This window comes from Sus scrofa, chromosome 2, assembly GCF_054392235.1.
Source record: "Sus scrofa isolate SSC_HxYL_T2T_F1_AM1 chromosome 2, Sscrofa_HxYL_maternal_Yorkshire_Landrace_v2.0, whole genome shotgun sequence".
Classification (NCBI taxonomy): Eukaryota; Metazoa; Chordata; class Mammalia; order Artiodactyla; family Suidae; genus Sus; species Sus scrofa.
This window is the reverse complement of record NC_139384.1, coordinates 27,816,697-27,840,374: the sequence shown is the minus strand read 5'-3', so window position 1 is coordinate 27,840,374 and position 23,678 is coordinate 27,816,697. Positions and strand designations below refer to the sequence as shown.

General features: G+C 49.5%; 1 protein-coding gene across 14 annotated transcripts in view; it reads left to right on the top strand.

Moving 5' to 3' along the window:
- The window catches only part of PRR5L (proline rich 5 like), a 166,569-nt gene that overhangs the window by 126,492 nt on the left and 16,399 nt on the right, over positions 1–23,678 (top strand). For 8 of the 14 annotated variants that reach the window (XM_085011436.1, XM_085011437.1, XM_005652805.4 and 5 more), the window contains 4 exons: positions 8,594–8,651; positions 13,729–13,820; positions 19,605–19,745; positions 23,212–23,338. In XM_085011436.1, the coding sequence (XP_084867562.1) occupies positions 8,594–8,651; positions 13,729–13,820; positions 19,605–19,745; positions 23,212–23,338 (418 nt within the window). Of the gene's footprint in view, positions 1–8,593; positions 8,652–13,728; positions 13,821–19,604; positions 19,746–20,437; positions 23,339–23,678 lie in introns of those variants that run through there. The other 6 variants (XR_014837059.1, XR_014837061.1, XR_014837060.1 and 3 more) reach the window with 4 other exon arrangements.

Below are 23,678 nucleotides of genomic sequence, written 5' to 3'. Positions count from 1 at the left end.
CTCCATATGCCAGGGGAGTGGCCCAAGAAATGGCAAAAAGACCAAAAAAAAAAAAAAAAAAATTGGGGTTGGTGTATGGAAGACAAGCCCGAGCGGAGTGGATGCTGTCTTGGCGTGAGGAGGTCTTTAGAGGTGGCCTCTTGGATTGGGCCAGTTCTTGGAAGGGTGGCCTTGTGGAGTCTGTGGACAGTCGGGTGGCCGCTAAGAGGGGAAAGAAGGGGGTGGTTCTAGTCAGGAGGCTCCTCGGAGGCCCCCAGGTGTTTCCAGCTGCTCTCCGGGGGCCACCGGTCACCTACCTCATCTCCTTGACCGTGACTTGAATTATAGGCAATTATTTGAATATTTCCATTGGACTTTCCTCCAGTTTTCTGAAAATCAGTGGACAAGTGAGTCTTGAACTGGATGACCATTGATCTTAGTGTAATTGAGAGAGAGACGGAAGTCCTGCTGAACCAGCACATCTTCAGCCTCACTGGACTGAGGTTATTGGACGTTCAGTTGTCACAGAGGGAACACGTAGGCTGAAAATGCTGCAGATATAACACCCGAAGCTGAGCTCCGAAGATGAGGTATAATTAGGGATTTTATAATCCTTTTTAGCTCTATGGGGACAGAACTCCTCCTGATATCATGTAAGTGTTTTGTTCCGCATGAGTATGTACTTTTGGGAACCCATTATGGATGAAATCGGGTGACTTCTAATAGACTGGGCAGGTGGTGGCAGGAGACAGGTTTAGGGCACCAGTGGGGGAGGGGCAGATGGCAGGGGTAGCTGCTGGAAATGTGGAAACATCCAAATACATGGAAACATCCCGCAAGGTGGTGGCCCTAAGAAGTAAATACTGTAAGGGGAAGGCTGAGGAAATTTTTTTTTTTTTTTTTTTTTTTTTTGGCTGCACCTGAGATACATGGAAGTTCCTGGGCCAGGGATTGAATCCAAGCCGCAACTGTGACCTATGGTGGATCCTTAACCCAGAGCGCCACAGCAGGAGCTCTGAGAAATATCTGTTATTTCTTGGAAAGAAAGCAGCAGGAGAATTGTCTCAAAGGCTATCTCTCCACACTAAGAAGGACAAAAATAACAATCACAGTGACACCAGCTAATATTTTCAAGCATGTATGTGCTGGGCATTGTTCTAAGCTGGTGGTTCTCCAAGAGTGGTCGTGAGACCTGCATCTCAGCATCACCTGAGAATGTGTCGCACAAGCAAACTCTCCCACCTCAGATGAACTGAATACAAAACTGGGTTTGTGAACCAGCAGGTTTTTTGGTTTTGTTTTTTTAGCAGGTCCTGCATGATTCTCATGTGTGCTCAAGTCTGAAAACTGCTCTCAGCATTTTTCCTGCCCTAAGTCATGTATTCCTTCTGACAGCTGAGGAGGAGAATTTCATTATTACCATTTTGCACATCCTGCAGGTGAACCTGGGAGAAGGGAGGTTATCTAAGATCACACAGCTCATAAAAGGTTGAGCAGAGTTCAAACCCAGGCCATCTGGCCACAGAAGAAAAATCTTTTGAATTATACTTTAAATGTTAAAATTGCCCTGAAGATGTTCCTTGAAAAGCCCCAGAGAAGAGAAATTTCAATGTTTTGAAATTTAATTTTTTTTTTTTAATTTTTAGTATCCGGGAAAACAGACATGGGACTGTTTTCCTGCTTCCTTGTAGAATAACTTTCAAAAAAAGCCCCAATTTACCCTTTTAGTTACCAGTGAAATGGTGCTAGGTGAAGAATTAGCCTGTGTGCCAAGTGTTAAATTTTCTTTTTTATTAGTATTATTTATTTATTTATTTGTCTCTTGTCGTTTTAGGGCCTCACTAGAGGCATATGGAGGTTCCCAGGCTAGGGGTCTAATCCGAGCCGTAGCTGCTGGCCTACGCCAGAGCCACAGCAACGCCGGATCCTTGACCCACTGAACGAGGCCAGGGATGGAACCCGCAACCTCATGGTTCCTAGTCGGATTTGTTTCTGCCGCGCCACGACAGGAACTCCCAAGTTTTAAATTTTCTTCTGTCTTCATCTGGGGCTTCTTCTCTGGTCTCATCAGACCCACAGCCCCCACTCCTGCCCCCTCCCGCACCCCTAGATGGGCTTATTAAGAACTCTCTGGGCCTGGGGGTGAGTCGTGTTTGTAAGCCTTTTTGTTGCTTATCTAGGAAGGCGTCCAGGTTCACAGGAAATGCAGACATCCTTAGGGATGATGGCCGTACTTTTAAAGTCACAGAAGGAAAAAAAAAAGGAAGTGCCCATGTTTTCCATCCCTGGCTTGGTGCCAACAACAGCAACCTTTGCCGATGTCCCCATCCCCGGAAGCAATGCCTGCAGTGGAATTGCTGGTTTATACATGTTCCTGGTAGGCAGAGTGGCATGCTGCCAGACCCCTCTGGTGTAGGAAAGAATGTCTCATTGGAGAATAGAATCTACCTGGGAGCCAGTTGATTTAGAATCAGACATTGAGTGTGGATAGCGGAGGGGAAGGCCCTGGGAATGTCCGTTTGGAGAGGCAGAAGTCGAAAAGCTGGCAGCAGGATTGGGCAGCGGAAATGATTCAGCTGGATGGAAGCTTTGCTAGAACCCAGTTATATGGCCTGAAATTGCCAAGCCACCTGCCCCCAGTACCTGTGAACCGAATAGAGTTCGTCTACTTTCCCTTGTGGTTAAAGGCATAAAAAAACCCCTCTCCAGCTGACAGGGTAGAAGCGTGTGATGCCTAAAAGCACCAGCCTTTTTGCCAGCAGGGTCTGGATGCCAGCCCTTGCTAGAACACTTAGTGGCTGTGTGACTGCAGACATGTTCCTGAACCTCTCTGAGCCTGAGTTTTCTTAGCGGTGATCTAGTTGTAATCATAGGACCTACTTCAAAAGATTGATGTGGTTCCTAGATGAGGTGACATGTAAAGTGCTTGGTGCCTGGTGAGCAGTCAGCAAACCATAGCTGTACATCTTGGTATTTTTTTTAATCATCCTTGCTGAGGTCAACCAGAGGAATATGCTGGGGGAAAGTGTTGGGCTTTGGACTCTGGCCAACCTGGGTGCTTTTGCTAGTTGCTTCCCTGAACCTCGTTTCTTCATCTGTGTAAAGGGGATAAGTTTGTGGCAAAGGTATGACACTTGAGAAGGCGGTAATGTGATGCCTGAGCAAGAGTGAAAACCAATGCATGACTCTACTGTTCTTCCTTCTCTCATCATCATCATCACTGCTCACGCATCATGACAGGGGGCTGGCAGCCGTAAGCGTTTACAGAATTCTACCTTGTGTGGGAAGTTCTTCCCTCTGGGAAGATGGGAGTAGCATCCTTCACCCTGCCCCCTGCGAGTCACTGTCACTGACGTTTGGCTTGAAGCCCTTGGGTTGGAAGGGATGGGCTTGGTGCCATCAGGCAGGGAGGGGGATAAGAGAAAAGTCGGGATCTTCTCTAGCTCTGATCCCATACAAACATTTTCTCAGCATGTCAGACATTTGTCAGGGGTCGGGAATGTCAGCAGGGGAGGGCCAGGGAGAACAGACAATTTGAAAGACAAATAATGCAAAATTGCTCTCTGAATCAAGGCTGGGTTTTTCTTTTTTCATTCCTTTCCTTCCTTCTTTAAGGTTTCGGCAGCCTTAAGCCCCACAGATGTCCAGTTGGCATGTCCTTAGGTGAGGTGAGCGGCAGACAGGATGGGCTTTGTAATTTGCTGGGCCAGGTACAGAATACAGACGTGGCCCGCAGCAGTGTGGGAAGTCACTCCCCTTCCTGTGGGCCTGTGGCCGCACCCTTTAGTAGACAGGACACCCCCAAGAGATGGCATCCTTCACGTTCTTGGTCCATAGATCAGGGGTGTTTGAGAGGCCTTGGCTGAGTCACCAGTGGAGCCAGAGCTCTGCCTGCCAGGGAAGGGAGGGCTTCAGGGCCCTGAGCCTGGGCCCCTACTGATGCAACCTTGTCACCACCCTGGAAGCAGGATGCCAGCCATGGTGGGGCAGGGCAGGGCAGGGGGGGACAGGCAGGGCCAGAGACAGTAGAGGGTGGGGGACAGGGGCCTGAAAACTATCCCTGCCCCCAGGTGGCAGCTGGAATAGGACCAGCATGAACTGAGGCCGAGCCCCCAGGGAGAGCTCCATTGGCCAGTCACTTACAAAACACAGATTCAAAAATGCAGATATTAGGAAGTGAAGGTGGCAGCTGCAGAGCAGTAAACCCCAAGTGTGAAGCCCTTCAGAACATGGGGTCCTCAGGACTATAGGGCCCTTTGGTGCGGAGGTGGCCTGTGTGACTGGATTCCCAGGAGACTCAGTTTGAGACCCAGGTGGGTGGAGGGTGGGCCCCAGGCTAGTCAGCTAAGCTGGAGATACAAGCTGGGTTCAAGGGGTTCAAGCCTGCATGATGTAGCCTCTGAGTGGGTAGCGGGTGATTCTCCAGAGAAGCAGGGCTGTGGGCCAGGCTGGCCCCAAACATCCTAACTCACCTAGCACGTGCCAAGTTACAGAGAGACTGTGCTGCTAGCTGCAGTTTATTCAACTGTAAAATAAGAGCAAAATCTACAACCACCTAAGGGTCCGAGAATTTTCAAAATGCTTTTTGAAAGGTGCTTTAGCTTCCTAGAGAATGGGTTCACCTAAAAATGATCCAAACTATGTGTGGCCAGTTGATTTGGACCCCGGGCTGGGGAGAGGGGAGAATGAATAGATGATTCTTAAGGCCCCTTCTAACCTCACATTTCAGTTACTCTTATTTTGCTCTAAGCTACGGGGTTTCCATGCCGCGTATTGTGAGACGTTTAAAAAGAATGGTTTCCATTTTTCCATAATACACAAATAACTTATTTTCCTTGAAAAAAAAAATTTTTTTTTCTCCAAATGTCTTCTTGAAGGGGGAAGACCTAGAAAAGAGGAGGAAGGGGGCACACCTGTTGTGACTCAAGGGTCATGAACCTAACTAGTATCCATGAGGACGCAGGTTCGATCCCTGGCCTCGCTCAGTGGGTTAAGGATCCGGTGCTGCCATGAGCTGTGATGTAGGTGGCAGATGTGGCTCAAATCCTGTGTTGCTATAGCTGTGGTGTAGGCCAGCAGATGTAGCTCCAATTTGAACCGTAGCCTGGAAACTTCCATATGCCCTGAGTGTGGCCCTAAAAAGACAAACAAACAGCAGGAGGAGGCCATTTTTTTGTTTCATCTTTTAAGATGCAAAGTAGTTTTTATCAAATGAAGAAAATGCCATTGATTAAGAGCAGAATGTACATGTGCCTAGAGGTAGTCAAATTTTAAGGACCTCTATCACTTTCTTTCCTCTTAAAAATATTGTTTCTCACTTTGATTTCCTTTTTTTTTTGGTCTTTTTTGACATTTCTTGGGCTGCTGCTGGGGCATATGGAGGTTCCCAGGCTAGGGGTCGAATCGGAGCTGTAGCCACCAGCCTACGCCAGAGAGCCACAGCAACGCGGGATCCGAGCCACGTCTGTGACCTACACCACAGCTCATGGCAACGCCGGATGGTTAACCCACTGAGTAAGGGCAGGGATCGAACCCGCAACCTCATGGTTCCTAGTCGGATTCGCTAACCACTGCGCCACAACGGGAACTCCTCACTTTGATTTCTTAAAAGCAAATAATGCTCTGTAGCCCCAAGCAGGCAGTATATACTCAATATTTATTAGCTTCTACTATATCCGAAGCACCGTTCTCAGAGCCAGGAGACCTCAGTGAAATGGTCCTCACCTTGGAGGATCTAAACTCCTCACAGGATCTAGAGTTGGAATTAATTTCTATGATTACCTCATGATATCACCTGGATTCAGCTTTTACTTCTCTTGGTGCCTTAGTTCTCTTCTCCCCACCTTTAAAATGTAGCTACCTCTAGGGATGGAACAAAATTGTGAAACTCACATCACAGGAGCCTGTTACCTTTGGACGTACATCTGAGAAGCGGGAAATGACGGAAGATTTGCAGTTTGTTCGGGGAGAAGGTTGGGCCCTCCCTGTGGCAGTACAGGTGGTGACAGAGAACAGAGCATTAGAAATCTTTGCACAGCAGTGCCGAGGGGGCGTTCTGAGACTCTCGTCTGGCCAGTGAAAAGGACCTGGGCAGAGACTTCAGGCCCCAGTTGGAATTAAAAAAAAATTTTTTTCTTAAATCAAAGTATAATTGGTTTATAATGTTGTGCCAATTTCTGCTGTACAGCAGAGTGACCCAGTCATACAAGTACATACATTCTTTTTCTCATGTTATCTTCCATCATGTTCCCAAGAGACTGGAGGGAGTTCCCGTCGTGGCTCAGCAGTAACAAACCCAACTAGGATCCATGAGGATGCAGGTTTGAACCCTGGCCTTGCTCAGTGGATGGGGGATCCAGAGTTGCCGTGAGCTGTGGTGTGGGTCACAGATGTGGCTTGGATCCCAAGTTGCTGTGGTTGTGGTATAGGCTGGTGGCTACAGCTCCAATTCGACCCCCGGCCTGGGAAATTCCATATGTGCCGCTGTGGCCCTGAAAAGCAAAAAGCAAAAAACAAACAAACAAACAAAAACAAAAAAAGAACTCAAGCGACTGGATATAGTTCCCTGTGCCGTATAGAAGGAACTCATTGCTTATCCATCCAATTGGGATTTTTCTTTTTTTTTTTTGCCTTTTCTAGGGCCTCTTCCCACGGCATATGGAGGTTCTCAGGCTGGGGGTCTAATCGGAGCTGTAGTCGCCGGCTTACACCACAGCCACAGCAATGCGGGATCCGAGTCGTGTCTGCAACCTACATACACCACAGCTCACAGCAACGCTGGATCCTTAAACCACGAGCAAGGGTAGGGGTCGAACCTGCAACCTCATGGATCCTAGTTGGATTCGTTAACCACTGCACCACCACAGGAACTCCATCCAATTGGGATTTTTGCTCAGAACCCTTCATGGGGAGTGACTGCCAACTGGAAACACCCCCACCATCCACTCCTGCCCAGCTCAGCTGTCTCAAAGTCTTGATGATTTTGATCCTCTGAATTTGGTGCCATGGTTTGGTTTTCTTACTGCTGGGATTTGTGTGCTTGGCTGGAGGGTAGGGGACACAGAATTTCACCGTCATTCCCTGACTGTCCTGTAATTCCTAGTCAAAGAATTGATTTTTTTTCCCTGTAACGGAGTTAGTGTTTTCCTAGAGCAACGTTCTCTGTCTTTGATTTGGGGTTCCATCGTGAAACTAAGTGGTGGCTACTTACTTCGAATTAGATTATATCTTGTGAATTTTAATAGGATCTGTAAAATTTGGTTTATATGTATTAGTCACAGAAACGTGATGGTACCTTTGATAAAATTCTCTAATATATTCAATGTAGGCCCATTCGTTACTGACTCTTTACTTTCCACTACTTTGAGAAGACAGTTGGGCTGAAAGAGCAACTATTATCATCACGTTCCATTACCACCGGTTCCTGAGAATAGAACACCCCGTGTGTGTGTGTGCGTGTGTGTGTCTTTATCATGATTAATTACTATAAGAACTTTGTGATATTGCTGGTGTGATGCCGTTTTACAGAGGAGGGACTCAGGACTCAGGAAATGAAGTCCAAGATCACACAGCTAGAAAGTAGCTGAGGTGGGACTTGAACCCCCTGTCTCATGTTCAGGATTTTTTCCTCTCTGCCGTATAGGCTCTCATCATCCTTGTAACTGGGTTTTAGGGTTTTATAAAGGAGGATACTAAGAAATGCATGAGGCTTTTTGGTAGGATATATACCACTGGGGGCCCCCCAGCGCATAAGCGGAGGTCTTTGATAATCTGTGATGTGAGGTCAGAGGTGAGGCATCCTTGCTCTCTGAGCATCTGTGACCTTTGGAGAGGCTGACCAGGTAGCCTTTTGAAGGAAGGAGGGGGTCTGGGTGGGAAGACTTGCCAGCAGGCAGCAAAGCAGAGCGGGAAGCACATGGCTTCTGGAACCAGAAAGGACCAGCTCTGTCTTTCTGTGGGCAGGTCTCTTCCACTGACTCAGTAAAGTCAGGGTAACGGCACCAACTCAACTGGATTATTGGGAGGGTTGGAATCAGATGAGTTGAAGAAGATAAACCCACTGACATGTGCAAAACACTCAACACTTGTTAGTTGCAGTTGCAAAGGGACTTCATCTCACTCTCTTTCCACACCTTTGCCGCACACACACACCGATGGGTGCATACGCACTGCTGCTTAAAGTTCCGCAGGCAGTCTTCTGCTAGTGTGAGAAACCTTAAATGGATCCGTTTTATTTGAAAACCTATTATCTCAGCATAGCTTCCCATTGCCTCCTGGCTTCTCTTCCTGAGTTTAGATGAGGGGCTTGAAGGACGTTGGGTGACCTTCCTTGTCCTCCCGTAGAATTCGGCCGAGCCTGTGGCAGCCTCTTCCCTGGCAGGAGGGATGCAGTTGGGGTTTGGCTCTCGTCTCCCTCCTTTGCTGTGGGATGTCTCCCTGACCCCCTCTCCCCACGAAATCCGCCTCCTAAGAGGATAAAAGGCTTCTTGAGCGTGGAGGTGTGACCAGTGCCCAAGTGCCCGGAAGCCCCGTGCCCTTGCCCTTCAGGAGTGGACGAGGGTGTGTCACCCAGGGAAGTAGCCCAACTCCTGTGTCCTTTGTTCTCTTTTGGCAGAACCAGCTTCTAGCAAAAGGACTGCTGTTTGTGGAGGAGAAGATTAAGCTGTGCGAAGGCAAGTACAAGGCAACCCCCGTCCAGCGGGGCCTCTGACTCAGCCTTTGATGCTTTGGTCCAAGGGAGGCAGGCTCCAAGCTCGTGAGTCACCCGTCGCCTCCTCTCCAGCTCACCGGCAGCATTTCGGTTTGACTTGGCCGCTTCCGCTGGTGCAAGTCAGGCTGCGTTCTGAGAAAGGAGGGGACCTCGGGGTGGCTCTTTGGAGACTCCCTTAAGGTAGGGTTTTCACGGCATGTGTGCCGCAGGTCTCCTGTGAAGGGATCAATTATACTGCAGACCCTCCTCGGATGCTCCCTCTGGCCCGATGCTCCCTCTTTCCTCTTGGCCTCTCTGTACTCTTTTTTGAGGTCATACGTGCCAGGAGGTCCACCCTTCTGAGGGACTCAGCGGGCACTCAGAGGGGTACAGTTTGATACACAAAGGAAAATTTCCTAGCCTGAAAAGATTTTAGGGTCTGACAGGATAGAAAGGCGCTGAATGGAGGTGGGAGATGTGACAAAAGGCCAGAGTCAGCCAACCCCACAATGCCACCAGTGGCTACGCTCAGCTCCATCACCTAAATCCAGATCACAGCTTGCCGCCTGCTTCTTGGGTGGCTTTTGGCAAGTTGCTCATTTCTTTGAGCTTTGCTTTTAAAATCATTTTTAAAATGATAAGATGGAGCTAGGGATTGTAGGGGGTGTAAGGAACATAGCCAGTGTAGCTCCATTCCTGGCACACAGTAGGCATGCACACTGGTTCCCTCCTTTTTTTTCTTTTCCTACTCCAGCCTAGAGTCCGCTATCTGTAGGTCAAGTTTCCTTCCAGATTCAGACTTATCAGGCAGTAGGTCATCTTTTTTTTTCCTTCCCCTTCCCTGGGAAGGACACCTGTGTCCAGTAACGTGTCTCCTAGAGAGAGAAAGTAGGAAGGAAAAGGAGAGGCTGACCCTGGCAGGTCCCTGTGCCTGACACACAATGAGCGCTCACCAAACCTTTGGAAGAAAAGAGGTTCGAAATTAACCTCTGTCTGTTCCAAAATTGACTGAACCTTTAGCTTTCTCGCAAATGCAGCTGTGTTGAAACCTTTTCAACCTTAGAAACACATACCCACCCAAGGCCTTATTTTTGAGCGACTGGCTTTGACAAGAGCTTCATGGCCCTTTTGCATGTTTTTTTTTTTTCTTTTTTGGCTAGATCTTTTAACCCACTGTGCCAGGGCTGGGGATTAAACCTGTGTTCTGGTGTTGCAGAGACACCATCAATCCCGTTGAGCCACAGTGGGAACTCCCCCTCTTGCATTTTGCAGTGAGGCTAATACACAAGTGTGGAAGGTGGCTGCCTGCTCTCCAGCCACATTATTTCCTAGTGTATCCCATACTCCTGGAAAGGTGGGAAACCAGTGTTATGAAAGATCCCGAGCAGAGTTCCTCTTGTAGATCAGTGGTTAACAAACCCGACTAGTATCCATGAGGATGCAGGTTTGATCCCTGGCCCTGCTCAGTGGGTTAAGGATCCGGCCTTGACGTGCGCTGTGGTGTAGGTTGTAGATGTGGCTCAGATCTCGAGTTGCTGTGGCTGTGGTGTAGGCCCACAGCTGTAGCTCTGACTCAACCACCAGCCTGGGAAGTTCCATGTGCCATGGTACGGCCCTAAAAAGCAAAAAAAAAAAAAAAAAAAAAAGATACTGAGCAAAACCAGAGCTTCAAGCGCCCTTAAAAGGGAATTTCCCCTGCCCAAGTGACATGCAGCCCAGCTGTGTTGAGAGTGAAACCTCAGGCACGGAGCTAAGGGGGTAAACCCAGGGCATCCAAGATCCTGTTTCTGCCCCAAAGCATGACTAGAGAGTGGCAGGCCAGGATCCCTTCTTGTCCTGGGGTCTGGGGGGTCAGGGTCCTTTCGGCACAGCGAGGGGACAGTGAGGACCTTGTAAGGGTTTTTCATATCTTCAGCCAGAAGATATGATTCATTTTATATGTTACAAACTCCAAGAAAGATCTTGTTTAGATAAAGGGATTTTCTTGCAATAAGGGAGAGTTTGGAAACGACAGATAGGATCTATCCTATCACTGAACAAACTTTACTTTATTGGCCTCGTTGCTTGTATGCGTCCACCCTGTGCTCTGGCTGCAGAGAGGGCAGAGGCAGCTCCTGGCCATGGAGCAATCCTGTGGGAACGGAATATGCCTTTGAGTGTGACTCTTTTCTAGAGCTTAGCGACCTCGGCTCTAAAGAAGTTTCTTGTACCTACTCTGTGTATCTCTGGTGATGGAAACCTCTGTGGCAATTAGAGGACAGTTTTTATAGGACAGTCATCTAGAACCTTCTATCCAAATCCCTTTCGTCTTTTCAGAGAGTTAGTCCTCGACTTGTGGGCTATTCCTGGAGGCGGAGTCACATCCTCCCTTTAACTCTTTCATCCTGGGGCTATGCTGTTTTGTTAGCCTCTGTCTCTCTGATGTTCTCTGAACACGTTCCAAAAGCTCCATTGCTCTCTGAAGTCTGCAGCCAGCAATTAGATCCAGGTTCCCAGGAGAGGCGCCTTCCTGCTCCTGGGTCGAAGGCCTAACTCATGTGCTGGGGCATGTTCCATCTTGGTGGGAGGGGGAGTCAGCAAGCACCAGCGCTGACCTTGTCATGCAAGGCTTAGGACAAGGGCCGTCAGTAAAGGAGCTGGGATAGCCTTTTCTCCTTTGAGATGTACTATCCAGATGTTGGGGTTCATCTTGCTTTTAGGTACCAGGATGACCTCACGTTTCAGATGGTCCTTTGAACTTGCCAACTCCTCCCTGCAGGGAACTAGCAAAGCCTACATTTGGCAGGAGAATGGTGATTGATTAATTCATTCAAACCCTTCTCGATTGTCTACTATTTACCAGGCACTTTGTTGGAGGCCAGGGACACAGTGGTGAGCAAAGACTTCATAGGATGGCTGGCCCTCCTGGTGTTCACAACCTGGTAGTGGATATTACCAGGTTATAATATTAATAACCAGATATTATCAAATCACTATCAAGTATAAAACTGCAACGAGGACAAGTACTGAGAATACAACCTAGCAGGGGGATTTAACCAATGCGGGACACCTTCCTGGGAAGTGATGCTGGAGTTGAATGAAGCTCTAAAGATAAACACTATAGGTCGGGCAAAGAGAGGAGGGAAGAATGGTCTAGGCAAGGAACTAGCATGTGCAAAGTCCCTGTGGCATGGAGGAGCATGGCGAGTGTGAGGGGCTGAAATGAAACTCCAATAGGACTCAGGCTGAGGGGAATACAGAAGAAGATGAAGACACAGAAGAAGGAAACAGACTCTCCCCAGCCATGTGGTCCGTGTCGTGGAGGTTTTTCTTTTCTTTTCTTTTTCTTTCTTTCTTTCTTTTCTTTTCTTTTTTTTTTTTTTTTTTTGTCTTTTTGCCTTTTCTTGAGCTGCTCCTGCGGCATATGGAGGTGCCCAGGCCAGGGGTCTAATCGGAGCTGTAGCCACTGGCCCACACCAGAGCCACAGCAACTTGGGATCTGAGCTGCGTCTGCAACCTACACCACAGCTCATGGCAGTGCTGGATCCTCAACCCACTGAGCAAGGCCAGGGATCGAACCCGTAACCTCATGGTTCCCAGTCAGATTCGTTAACTACTGTGCCACGACGGGAACTCCTGGAGGTTTTTCTTTATCAAAGAATAAAGGACAACGTTGGAGTTAACTATTAAGTCCTGCTCTGTGCTGTCTCACATTTGGGTGAAAAGGTAACCTCCTTCCACTCACCAGCCCTAACATTCGCAAAAACCAATGCACGTGATACTTGCCATTCATTCATTCAGAGATTTCCAAACATCGATGGACCCATGTGTCTGGCACCATCCCAAGCGCTAGAAATAGAATGGTGAGCGGGACAGACAGGGCCAGAGCCTTCCCTCCCATTCTGGTGGAGGATACAGAGAAAGAAGTTAATGAGCGAGTCCAACAGAGTGTAATTAGCGCCTGGCGAGGGAAAGCAGAGGGTGCTATGGATTTGCCTTTCCCCCCAGTGTATTTCACTCTGACCTTTCTGAATCTGCACGTCTTTGCCCTGCTAGCTGCTAGTCATGCCCTCATTCTGTTCTCTCTCCCAGACACTGCCTTTGTGGTCCATTAAATTAATAGACGGACGATGCTAAATGCATCTTTCAAGATCTGTTCAGTGCAACTGGCCATGTTTTGCCAAACGCATCTCTCAGTGTCTAATCTTGGCTGACCCAGTTTCCCTGCCTCAGCTGAACAGAGACAGTGCCCAATCAGCTCTGTTATCTAGGTCATTAACAAGCAGCCACCGTGCAGGCTTCCCCCTCCACCCCGCCAGTGCCCGCCTTTCCCACAGGTGCAGAGTTCCCCACACAGCCTTCCAGAGGCACTGGATGACCTGTGTCCAGCTAGCCTTGGGGGTGGTGCACGGCCAGGACTTGAGCTTCCTGATCCAGGGCTGAGAGTAGGCACAGCATCAGGAGGTAGGTCCTATGTTTGGTGGGTGACCATTCAGAGACCAATGCCCTGCTGGTTACTGTAAAACAGTGGGTGGAAGTGCCAGTTCCTAAGCCCTGTTCCTACCTCACTCAAGGGACAGCTCACATCTAGACTAAAAAGCCAATGTCTTCGTGATTACAAAAACACATATCACTGTGCAAGTGATCTTGGATTATACAGGTCAAGGGCATGGGGTCAGGAATCCCAGCTCAGCCTCCCAGGTTGTGTGACTTTGAGCCCAGATACCTGGCCTGTCTGGGCTATAAAGTGGAGTAACAGAGTTGACTCGTGAGATAAATAGCCTGGCGCAGGGCCCGATTATGTTGTAACCCTTCTTGTGATGGTTACAAAGGACAGCAGTTAGTCTGTCCTTTTCAAAATTCAGCTCCTTTTTCTGGATTAAAGGAAAGAAGGCGTCTTTGCATATTTTCAGTCGCATGTGAACGGTAGTAACACCTGACAGATGGAGCGTAGGTAACCGCTCCCCCCGATGCCCACCCCCGTGCTCTCTTTGACATGGAACCATCTCCTGGCCTCTCCTGCAAGTAATGACTAAGTTCTCTTCTTTCTTTCTCCCTCCCACCTTCTCATCCTCGTGTAGGTGCAAATCGCATTGAGGTTCTGGCTGAAGTCTGGGACCACTTCTTCACTGAGACCCTCCCCACCCTGCAGGCCATATTCTACCCAGTTCAGGTCAGTCTCACTGGGGAGCCCCGGGCAGTCTGTCTTACCCCTTGGCCTTGCCCCCCCCAGGAGGGGCCTGCCAGTGAATGGGGGAGAACCAGGAGATTGGGCACCTGAGTTGGCTCAGGACCTGGGACATCTTTTGCAGGGCTCACTGCTCTGTATTTAGCATCTAACCTCAAGCAACCAGCAGTGCCTGCATAACTAGCAATTTCTAGGCGCTCGTTTCCCTCTTGGTTTTGAGGATGTCTGTATTTTCTTGGAGTGGTTTGTTTCTTCTTACTTTTCCGAAGTAAGGACGATGGGGAAAGGAGACGTTCCTTTTTCTTTCTTTTCTCTGCACGCCCCTCCCCGTTGTTGGAAGCACAATTTTCCAGCGAGTTTCCTGTGGCTCCCAAATTGTGGGAAAGCAATAAATGTTCCTTACCCCTCGTAAGGGATTCCTGACGAGGAGAAAGGCCGTGATGGAGCAGAAAGAACACTGGACTGGGACTCAGTAGCTGGGTTTGGGCAAATGCAGTGCCCATGTCGGAGCACAGGTGCATTTCATCTGCTGCAGAATGAGGGGTTGAGAGAAAAAGTCCTGTGGCTTCTCTCAGGCGTCTTACTCTGTGAGCTCAGCTAATTCCATGGCATGTATGCGTTTCCTTCTACCCTCCTGCAGCTCAGTCTGTGTCAGGAGATGTCCAAAATACAGGTCTCTGTTATATGCTTACGCTGCTGTGGGCTCATGACCGCTTCTCCCTCTGGGGTTAAGGCTTCATGTCTAATCAGGTTGGTTGAAGTGGGGGCATGGGGTGCAGCCATAACGCAGCTGTTAGCAAAGGTAGGAATTATCTTGCACCAGAGGTAAGGGCCCCCACGCTCTGTTCGCCCTGAATGGTGTTTTAAAGGAATTTGGAATTCTTTTTTTTTTTCTTCCCATTTTTTAAAGTTTTATTGAAGTATCGTTGATTTACAAGGTTGGGATGGTTTCTGCTATACAACAAAGGGATTCAGTTGCACATATACACACATCCATTCTCTTTCAGATTTTTTTCCCACATAGATTATCACAGAATATTGGGTAGAGTTCTCTGTGCTAGACAGCAGGTCCCTGTTGGCCAGTCATTCCCTATACCTCAGTGTGCATATGCCAGTCCCAAACCCCGAGTCCATTCCCCCCACCACCACCTGTCCCCTTTGGTAACCATACATTTGTTTTCAAAGTCTGTGAGTCTGTTTCTGTTCTGCAAACAAGTTCATTTCTATCCCCCCCCCTTTTTAGATTTCACATACATGTGACCTCATACGATGTTTGTCTTCTCAGTATAATAATCTTTAGTTCCATCCATGTTGCTGCAAATGGCATCATTTCACTCTTTTTTTTGGCTGAGTAGTATTCCACTGTATATATGGACCACATGTTCTTTATGCATGCCTCTGTTGATGGACATTTAGGTTGCTTCCATGTCTGGGCTATTGTAAACAGTGCTGCAATGGAATGCTTTTAAATACATGTCGATATGTAAAGCTTGGAAGGTTGTGCCTACAGAGTCCACTTCTCATTTAGGCTTGCCCCTAACAATTCCAGTAGAAGCATCTGGCCTGCAGCCCACCGCTCTTTTCATCTCATCCTTAGCTCAGCACCTTCCCTCCTTCATCCCCCTCCCCCGAGTGACAGCACTTAGAGTATTTAGCTGGATGCCTTAGCCTTGTGCCTGCAGGCGTCTCCCTTCCCTACAGTGCTTGCTGCTCCACCAGCGGGTCTTGGGAAAACACATCTGGGTGGTAGCATTGCCAGAGCTTGCAAATCAAAATACAGGATGCTGAGTTAAATTTCAGTTAAGTAATGAATAATGCAACATTGTGGACATAGCTACACTAAAACTCTATTCTTTTTTTTTTTTTTTTTTTTTTTTTTTTTGCTTTTGCTTTTTAGGGCTGCACCTACAGCATGTAGAGGTTCCCAGGCTAGGGGTTGAATCAGAGCTGCAGCTGCCCGCCTACACCACAGGTGCAGCAACACCAAATCTGAGCTACATCTGCAACCTACACCATAGTTCACAGCAATGACAGATCCTTTAGCCCACTGAGCAGGGCCAGGGATTGAACCCGAATCCTCATGGATACTAGTTGGGTTCGTCACCGCTGGGCCACAATGGGAACTCCTCTTTTTTTTTTTTTGGCCACGCCCATGGCATTCAGGAATTCCCGGGTCAGGAATCGAACCCTGAACCACAGCAGTGACAATGCCAGATCCTTAACCACTAGACCACCAGGAAACTTCCTAAAAAACTATTCACATGTAACTGGAGAGCCTCTGCAGTCCTACTGGGGAGGGAGTACAGACCCAGGTCCCTCTGAGGAGACCATTTGGGCAGGGATTGTCAAGGTGCAGATGCCCAGATGGGTTTAGAACTGGGAATGAGGGGTCTGAGTGGGCATGGTCCTTGTCCAGTTGCTGGAGGGCCAAGAGGGACCCTGGTAGCCTCAAACCCAGGCAGGAGCCCAGCTGTGTGGGTCTGAGGATGATACGATCCTGCTGCTCTTGAAAAATTGTAAGGTCTGGGAACGGTTGCTATTACCCCGTCTACCCCTCCCCCGACAATTTTTCAAGTGCTGCTGCTGATCCAGAAGCCCCACTTTGAGAAAACCTGAGTTAGGGGCTCTCCCTACTGGTAGTAACATCCCCAGAGGTGTCTTAGTCCAGCTAAATCCCTATCACAGCTCCCTGTGGAAGTGTTTGTGTGAGACCTGCCTTCTCTCTGGACAGATGTGTTTGAGTGTCTGCTGGGTTCGAAGGTGGGAAACTTTGCCTGCCTTTCTCTACCTTGTGGAGTGGAAGCAGTCCTGCAGGTGAAGCCGGGCACAGATACCTATGAGATAGGCAGTCAGTGCTGGAACTTGGTGCAAAAAAATAGAAACGGTATGACCTTGGGAAAGGTGGGGGACCACTGCCATTGGGGGTGGCCAGGGAAAGCATCAAGAAGTGGTTAAGGAGTTCCCGCTGCAGCTCAGCAGGTTAAGAACCCAACATAGTCTCTGTGAGGATGTGGGTTCCATCCCTGGCCTCCCTCCATGGATGAAGGATCCAGTGCTGCCGTAAGGTCACAGATGCAGCTGGGATCTGGTGTTGCCTGCCGTGACTGTGGTGTAGGCCGGCAGCTGCAGCTCCGATTTGACCCCTAGCCCAGGAACTTCCACATGCTGCCGGGGTGGCCATAAAAGGAAAAAAAAAAAAAAAATAGAAGTGGTTAAAGTGAGCTGCAAGGTGTGAGTACTGGTGCACTCCTGGAGAGTAACGGGGTGTTGGGATGGCAAAACCACTCTTGCTTGTGTTTCTGTGAAACCCTGAGTAGTTACAGGAAATGCCAGACTTCCTTAAGCCTCGGCTGACTGAGGGGATGGGGAGCTACGTCCTCTTTCGGGGGAGACCCTCACGATATCCCGTCTCTGCAAGAGCAGCCCTTCTTGGTGTGTGCTGTACATCTATGTGCAAGGGAGAGTTGGGGCAAAGGGACTCCCTCTTCCCCTCCCAGAGTGTTGGGAAACTCTGAGGAGCTCTCAGATCAAATAGTTTCGGTTTGAGGTCCAGCTTTGCCTTGGGTAGATTCCTCTCACTCTGGGCTGTAGGGTTTTTCATCTGTAGAGTGGGTTTTACAGTATCTATCTCAAAGGGTGGTCGTGGGGATTAAATATGTCATCTGCGTCTGGGGTAATTTTTATTTTTCAGTCTTTTGAGGGCTGCACCCGCAGCACATGGAGGTTCCCAGGCTAGGGGTCCAGTCAGAGCTGTAGCTGGGATCTGAGCCACATCTGCGACCTATGCCACAGCTCACGGCAACACCGGATCCTTAACCCACTGAGCGAGGCCAGGGATCGAACCCATGTCCTCATGGATGTGCCTCTGGGGTATTTAGAATCATGCCTGGTACATGGTCAGAGCTTAGGTGAGGGTCAGCCTTTAGGGTTATTATTCTTTCCCTCTTCTGCCCCCCCACCCTACACTGTTGAACGAGTCCCTTTCACCTTCCCAGTGATTTTTCTTCCTGTGTTACTCGAGTCTGCCAAAGAGTCTAATGGGTGCCATGTTGCCTCCTTTACCTGACATGGGATTGGTGCTCAGATTTTTTTTTTTTTTTTTGGCTTTTTAGGGCCGCACTTGCAGCATATGGAAGTTCCTTGGCCAGGGGTTGAATCGGAGCTGCAGCTGCCAGTCTAGGCCACAGCCACAGCAACACTGGATCTTTAACCCACTGAGTGATGCCAGGATTGATACCTCCAACCTCATGTATACTAGTGGATACTACTTCGTTATCAGTGAGCCACAGTGGGAACTTGCGTGCTCAGATGTTAAACCGGTGATGCTGGGGAAGCAGGTTTGATCTTTTCTCTTGTTTCTCCGCCTCTTCCTCTCTCTTCCTCCTTCCTGACCGCTCATAGCACAGCACTTCCCCCACTGTATCATCTTCAGGGCGTTTAGGCAGATCAAGTTACACCTTATCTTTTTTTTTTTAATTGAAGTATAGTTGATTTACAGTATTAGTTTACAGTGGTGTACAACATAGTGATTCAATGTTTTTATAGATGATACTCATTTAAATTTATCAAAAAAGAGTTCCTGTTGTGGCTCAATGGTAACGAATCTGACTAGTATCCATGAGGACCCGTGTTCGATCCCTGGCTTTGCTCAGTGGGTTAAGGATCTGGCATTGCTGTGAGCTGTAGTGCACATCGCAGACACAGGTTGGATCCCGTATTGCTGTGGCTGTGGTGTAGGCTGGCAGTTGTAGTTCCGATTCGACCTCTAGCCTGGGAACTTTCATACGCTGCTGGTATGGCCCTAAGAAGCCAAAAAAAAAAAAAAAAAAAAAAAAAAAAAGTTAGAAAATATTGGTTATATTCCCTTACTGTACAATATATCCCTTTTTATTTTTAACATAGTGTTTATACCTCTTAATCCCCACCCCTATGCTGCTTCTGCCCTCTTCCCTCTCCCTGTGGGTAACTGCTAGTTTGCTTCTTATGTCTATGTGTCAGTTTCTTTTTTGTTATGTCCATTTGCTTGTTTTCCTTTTTAGATTCTGCATGTGATAACAGACAGCATATTTCTTTCTCTGACTTATTTCACTAAGCATGATACCCTCCAGGTATTCCATGTTGTTACAAATGGCAAAATTTACATTCTTTTTATGGCTGAGTAGTATTCCATTGTGTATACATACCACTTCCATATCCATTCTTCTGTGCATGAACATTTAGGTTGTTTCTGTGTCTTGCCTGTTGTAAATAATGCAGTTGGGAACACTGGGGTGCATGGATCTTTTTGAATTAGTCCCACCTTACTTTATTTTTTAATTAATTTTTTAATTTTTTTTTTTGTCTTTTGTCTTTTTTAGGGCTGCACTGGTGGCAAATGGAGATTCCCAGGCTAGGGGTCTAATCAGAGCTGTTGCTGCCACCCTATGCCAGAGACGCAGCAACACCAGATCTGGGCCGCGTCTGCAACCTACACCACAGCTCATGGCAACACTGGTTCCTTAACCCACTGAGCAAGGCCAGGGATCGAACCTGCAACCTCATGGTTCCTAGTTGGATTTGTTTCCACTGCGCTACGATGGGAACTCCCCACCTTACTTTAAACAAAGCTTTCGTTCTGAAGGATGGGGCAAAGCTTCGACTCTTTGACAGCCCCCCTGGGCCTTGCAGATGCCTCGTCCCACCCCATCCATTATTGTCCTGGACCCCGTGTGATTCGTGGCAGATCCCACAGGCTCTCACCTCCCGGCCCTGGCTCTTTTCTCTTCCCAGGGCCAGGAGCTGACCATCCGCCAGATCTCCCTGCTGGGCTTCCGTGACCTGGTCCTGCTGAAGGTGAAGCTGGACGACTTGCTGCTGCTGGCCCAGCCCCAGCCACCCTTGTCCATCATCCAGATGTTGCTCATCCTGCAGGTGAGCCTGACAGACACATCACTGCAAACCGAGGGAGGAAGAGTGAAGAGTCCCCCACAAGATGAGGGGAAGGGCCCATGTGGCTGGCACGCCCGGACTCAGTTTAGCCTTCTTAAGTGTCAGCCCTCTTGGGCTTGGTCTCTGTTTCTCTCTCTGCAGAGTTGCATTCAGTGCTGCGGTGTGCACCTGATCCAACCTGGCATCTCATAGCTGGTGCATTGCCACCAAGACACACCCCAGATGGCTGCCTAGTGTCTCTTAATCCCAATTCTTTGTTTTTATTTTTTGTTTTTTTGCCATTTCTTGGGCTGCTCCCGTGGGATACGGAGGTTCCCAGGCTAGGGGTCGAATCGGAGCTGTAGCCGCCGGCCTACGCCAGAGCCACAGCAACGCGGGATCCGAGCTGCATCTGCAACCCACACCACAGCTCACGGCAACACCGGATCCTTAACTCACTGATCAAGGGCAGGGATTGAACCCGCAACCTCATGGTCCCCAGTTGGATTTGTTAACCACTGTGCCACAACAGGAACTCCTCTTAATCCCAATTCTAAATCAATGATAGAAAAATGAGCTAACATTTATCGGTTCCTGGCTATGTGTTAGGCACAGGCCAAGGACTTAAAATATGTTGCTTTCTGAATTGAATAATACTTTATGAGTTGGGCATGGTTGTTATTGCTGTCTTACAGATGAGGACACTGAAACCCAGGAAGTGCATGTGCTTGCCTGAGGCCCCACAGCACAAGGTAGTAAGATTGAGAACTGTGTCCACTCCAGGGAAGGCTTTGGTCCAGCTCAGGCCACATGACTCCCCTTTGCCAAACAGCCATGACCTTGGGGAGGATCGAGCAGAACAAATGTGGCCTCCATGAGCCTAGCTCTATGGCTAGGGATGCACAATTCCAAGAAACAAGGCTTGTGGCCTAGGGACATCCCCAAATGCTATGCCTCTGCGACCTCTGTACCAAGTTCAGATGGCACAGTGTCAGCTGTGGGCCTGTCTTCAGGGAATACAGTGTCGTTCTTGATCAGCCTGTGAAGACCCCCGCTGCCCTGTCGGCAGGGATGGAACCTCAGGCATGGGACCCCTGATCTCTCCCTCCCCGCCAGCTGCTGCCGTTCTCTTCTGGTCCTCTAGCTAGGCCATCCTTCTGGGCCTTTTCCCCCTTTCCTGAAGTTGGAGAGGAGGAAGAGTTGCCTATCAGGATGACAGGTGTCATTGGCTGGAATCCTCGGTCACGTGTTTTTATGGAAAGGAAGGAGAAGGAAGGGAGATTGGAGCGCAGGTCTGTGTAGCTCAGGTCTGAGAAGCATGAAGTAGAGCTTGGGTCCTGAATAAGGAGTCTAGGCAGACGGACCCTGAGCCCTGGTGCCTTCCGAGGGGACCACCCAGCCAAGCAGGTGTGCTCTCTGCTGGCCATCGCCCAGGGCCCCATGCTCGGCAGGGCCCTGTGCACGGTTCTCCCATCACCATCTGGAAATTCTTAACAACTTTTGAACACGGGATCCCAGGTTTTCATCTTACACCAGGCCGTGCAAATCCATAGCCAGTCCAGCGGCCAGGCCGAGGGCTGAGGGCAGCTCCTTTCTGGAGGGCTGTGTACAAGCTGGGTTCTCAGTAGCTACCCTGGGAGAAAACCCCCTGGCTCTGAAGCATATGTTCCTTAGCCATTTTATCCTCACCTCCTCTCCTCACTGTCATCACTCTCAACTATTAATTTTGACCACATCCTTTGCGTGCAGAAGTCCCCAGGCCAAGGACTGAACAATGCTGGATCTTTAACCACTAGGCCACTAGAGAACTCCCATCCCTCTCTGTTTAGTGCTTAGGGATTGTAGGGAGAGGAAGGCTTGGTGGGGGGGCGGGAGGGGGGAAGAAGTCAGATGAGAAATATCAAGAATGAGAAAAAAAAGTTTTCTCAGCTCTGAAGCTCAACCAAGGTGGTTTTGGGGATGAAACTGAGGCTGGGGGTGGGTGTCTGGACTCATGAATAAGGCTCCCCTCTCCCTTCTACCGCCTTGAGGCAGACTCGTGTGTGCTTGCCTAGGTGAAGCTTCTTATCTCGATGCTGGCCTTTCCCAAGGCTTCAGCTCCTGCTGAGCTGCTGATTGGGGGCATCAAGCCTTGTCTCCATCATCACCCCCTTCAGGGGCCAGGAAGCCCCACTCAACGTTTTCACTGCATCTCTTCTCTTCCAACCCCTTCCCAGCCCTAACCTCCAACTCTTCTGCACCCTAGCCGCCGCCTCCTCAGCCTCCACTTTTGATTCCTTAAGCTGCCCTTCCCCCTCCCCCAGCCCCCTCCATGTCACTGAGATGGAGCTGACCAGGGGCCACGAATCCAACTGGTATCCATGAGGATGTGGGGTCCATGGTGGGTTAAAGGATCTGAAGTTGCCACAAGCTGCAGCATAGTTGCAGATGCGGTTCGGATCCTGCATTGCCGTGGCTGTGGCGTAAGCTAGCAGCTGCAGCTCCAATTGACCCCTAGCCTGGGAACGTCCATATCCCATGGGTGTGGCCCTAAAAAAAAAAAAAAAACTCTCTTCTGTTTTGAGAATTTGATGGGACAACCCACTGGGCTGTTCCTACCCCCCATCCCCCCCCACACCGCACCCCTGACTCCCCACTCCCGCCAGTCCCCACGGAGCCTTGTCTCTGCTTCCCTGCAGCCCTCAACATGAGAGCACAACTTCCAGGCCTTTCCAGGGAGAAACTGAATTCGCTCTGTGTCTGCTGGTTTTCTAGAAAACCATGTTGACTTCTGGTTTCTTTTAGCTTTGACCACTCCTGTCACGCTGTTCATGCTGATTCTTCCTCTTGGTGCTAAATGAGTGTTGAGTTCCACAGTGACCCTCCCTTCTACTGTCCTGGACTTTTTCATAGTCCCTCCCCCTTTCTTTTCTAGCCTATTAACAAGGGGAAAGTGGGCTTGGAGCCAGACAGCTTGGGTTCTGGTCCTGGGTTTTTGCCTCTTACCAGCTGTGGTTTCTGAAGCAAGTTACTGCAGCTTTCTCGGTCTCAATTCCTCACCTTTTAGAGGAGGGAGTGAGGAGGGCGCCCCCTCCCTGTGTTGCTGGGCAGCCTCCGTGCTCTGGTACCAGTGAAAGGCTTATATGAAGCTCCGCCAGCCAGGTGTGAAGCAGTCACTGTGGTGGTGATGGCACGATTACTATGCTTGGGACCAGTCAGATCTCACCCCAGAAGCTGGGGTGGGGACAGTCCCACCGCTGGCCCTGTGTCAGTGGGGCCCAGCTGGAGAGGCCACGGTCCTCCGCATGCACAGTTCTGGTCCCCACCGCCCCTGACAAGTGCCTGGGGCTACAGACCTGGGTCTCCTTTGTTCCAGCTGCAAGGATGCAGCGGCTGAGTCACTGCCTCAAATGCAGTTGGAGTGCAGTCAGGATCAGCTGGCCACCTAGACTCCGACTGACCTTTCTCTCTCTTGGGTGTTTATTTCCAGAGTGTCCACGAGCCTACAGGCCCCACGGAGGGTTACTTGCAGCTGGAGGAGCTGGTGAAGCAGGTGGTTTCGCCTTTCCTCGGCATCAGCGAAGACCGCGGCATCTCAGGCCCTGTGTACACCTTGGGTAAGGGGCACAGCTCTCAGCCCTCAGGCTGCCAGGAGCCTCGGTGATCATGGTAGCAGCTCTGTTTTACTGAGCCCCGCTTAGGCGCCGTGCCCTGTACTTCTTCCCACGTGGGTTGTGCACGTTCACCGCTCATGGTTCTCGATGGCCTGTGTTGCGGTACCTCCCCGCTGGGCGATTCCTCCCCAGGGACTGATACTGTACCTCTGTGGTGGAGCTTGTCTGATCCGTATCTTTGATCAGTGGCTTTGATCGTTTTCAGTGTCTGTGATGTTAATTTTCCTATAGCTGATACCAAAAACTGTTCCTTACTGTGCGCTCCGTCCCCCCTGCCCCCCCA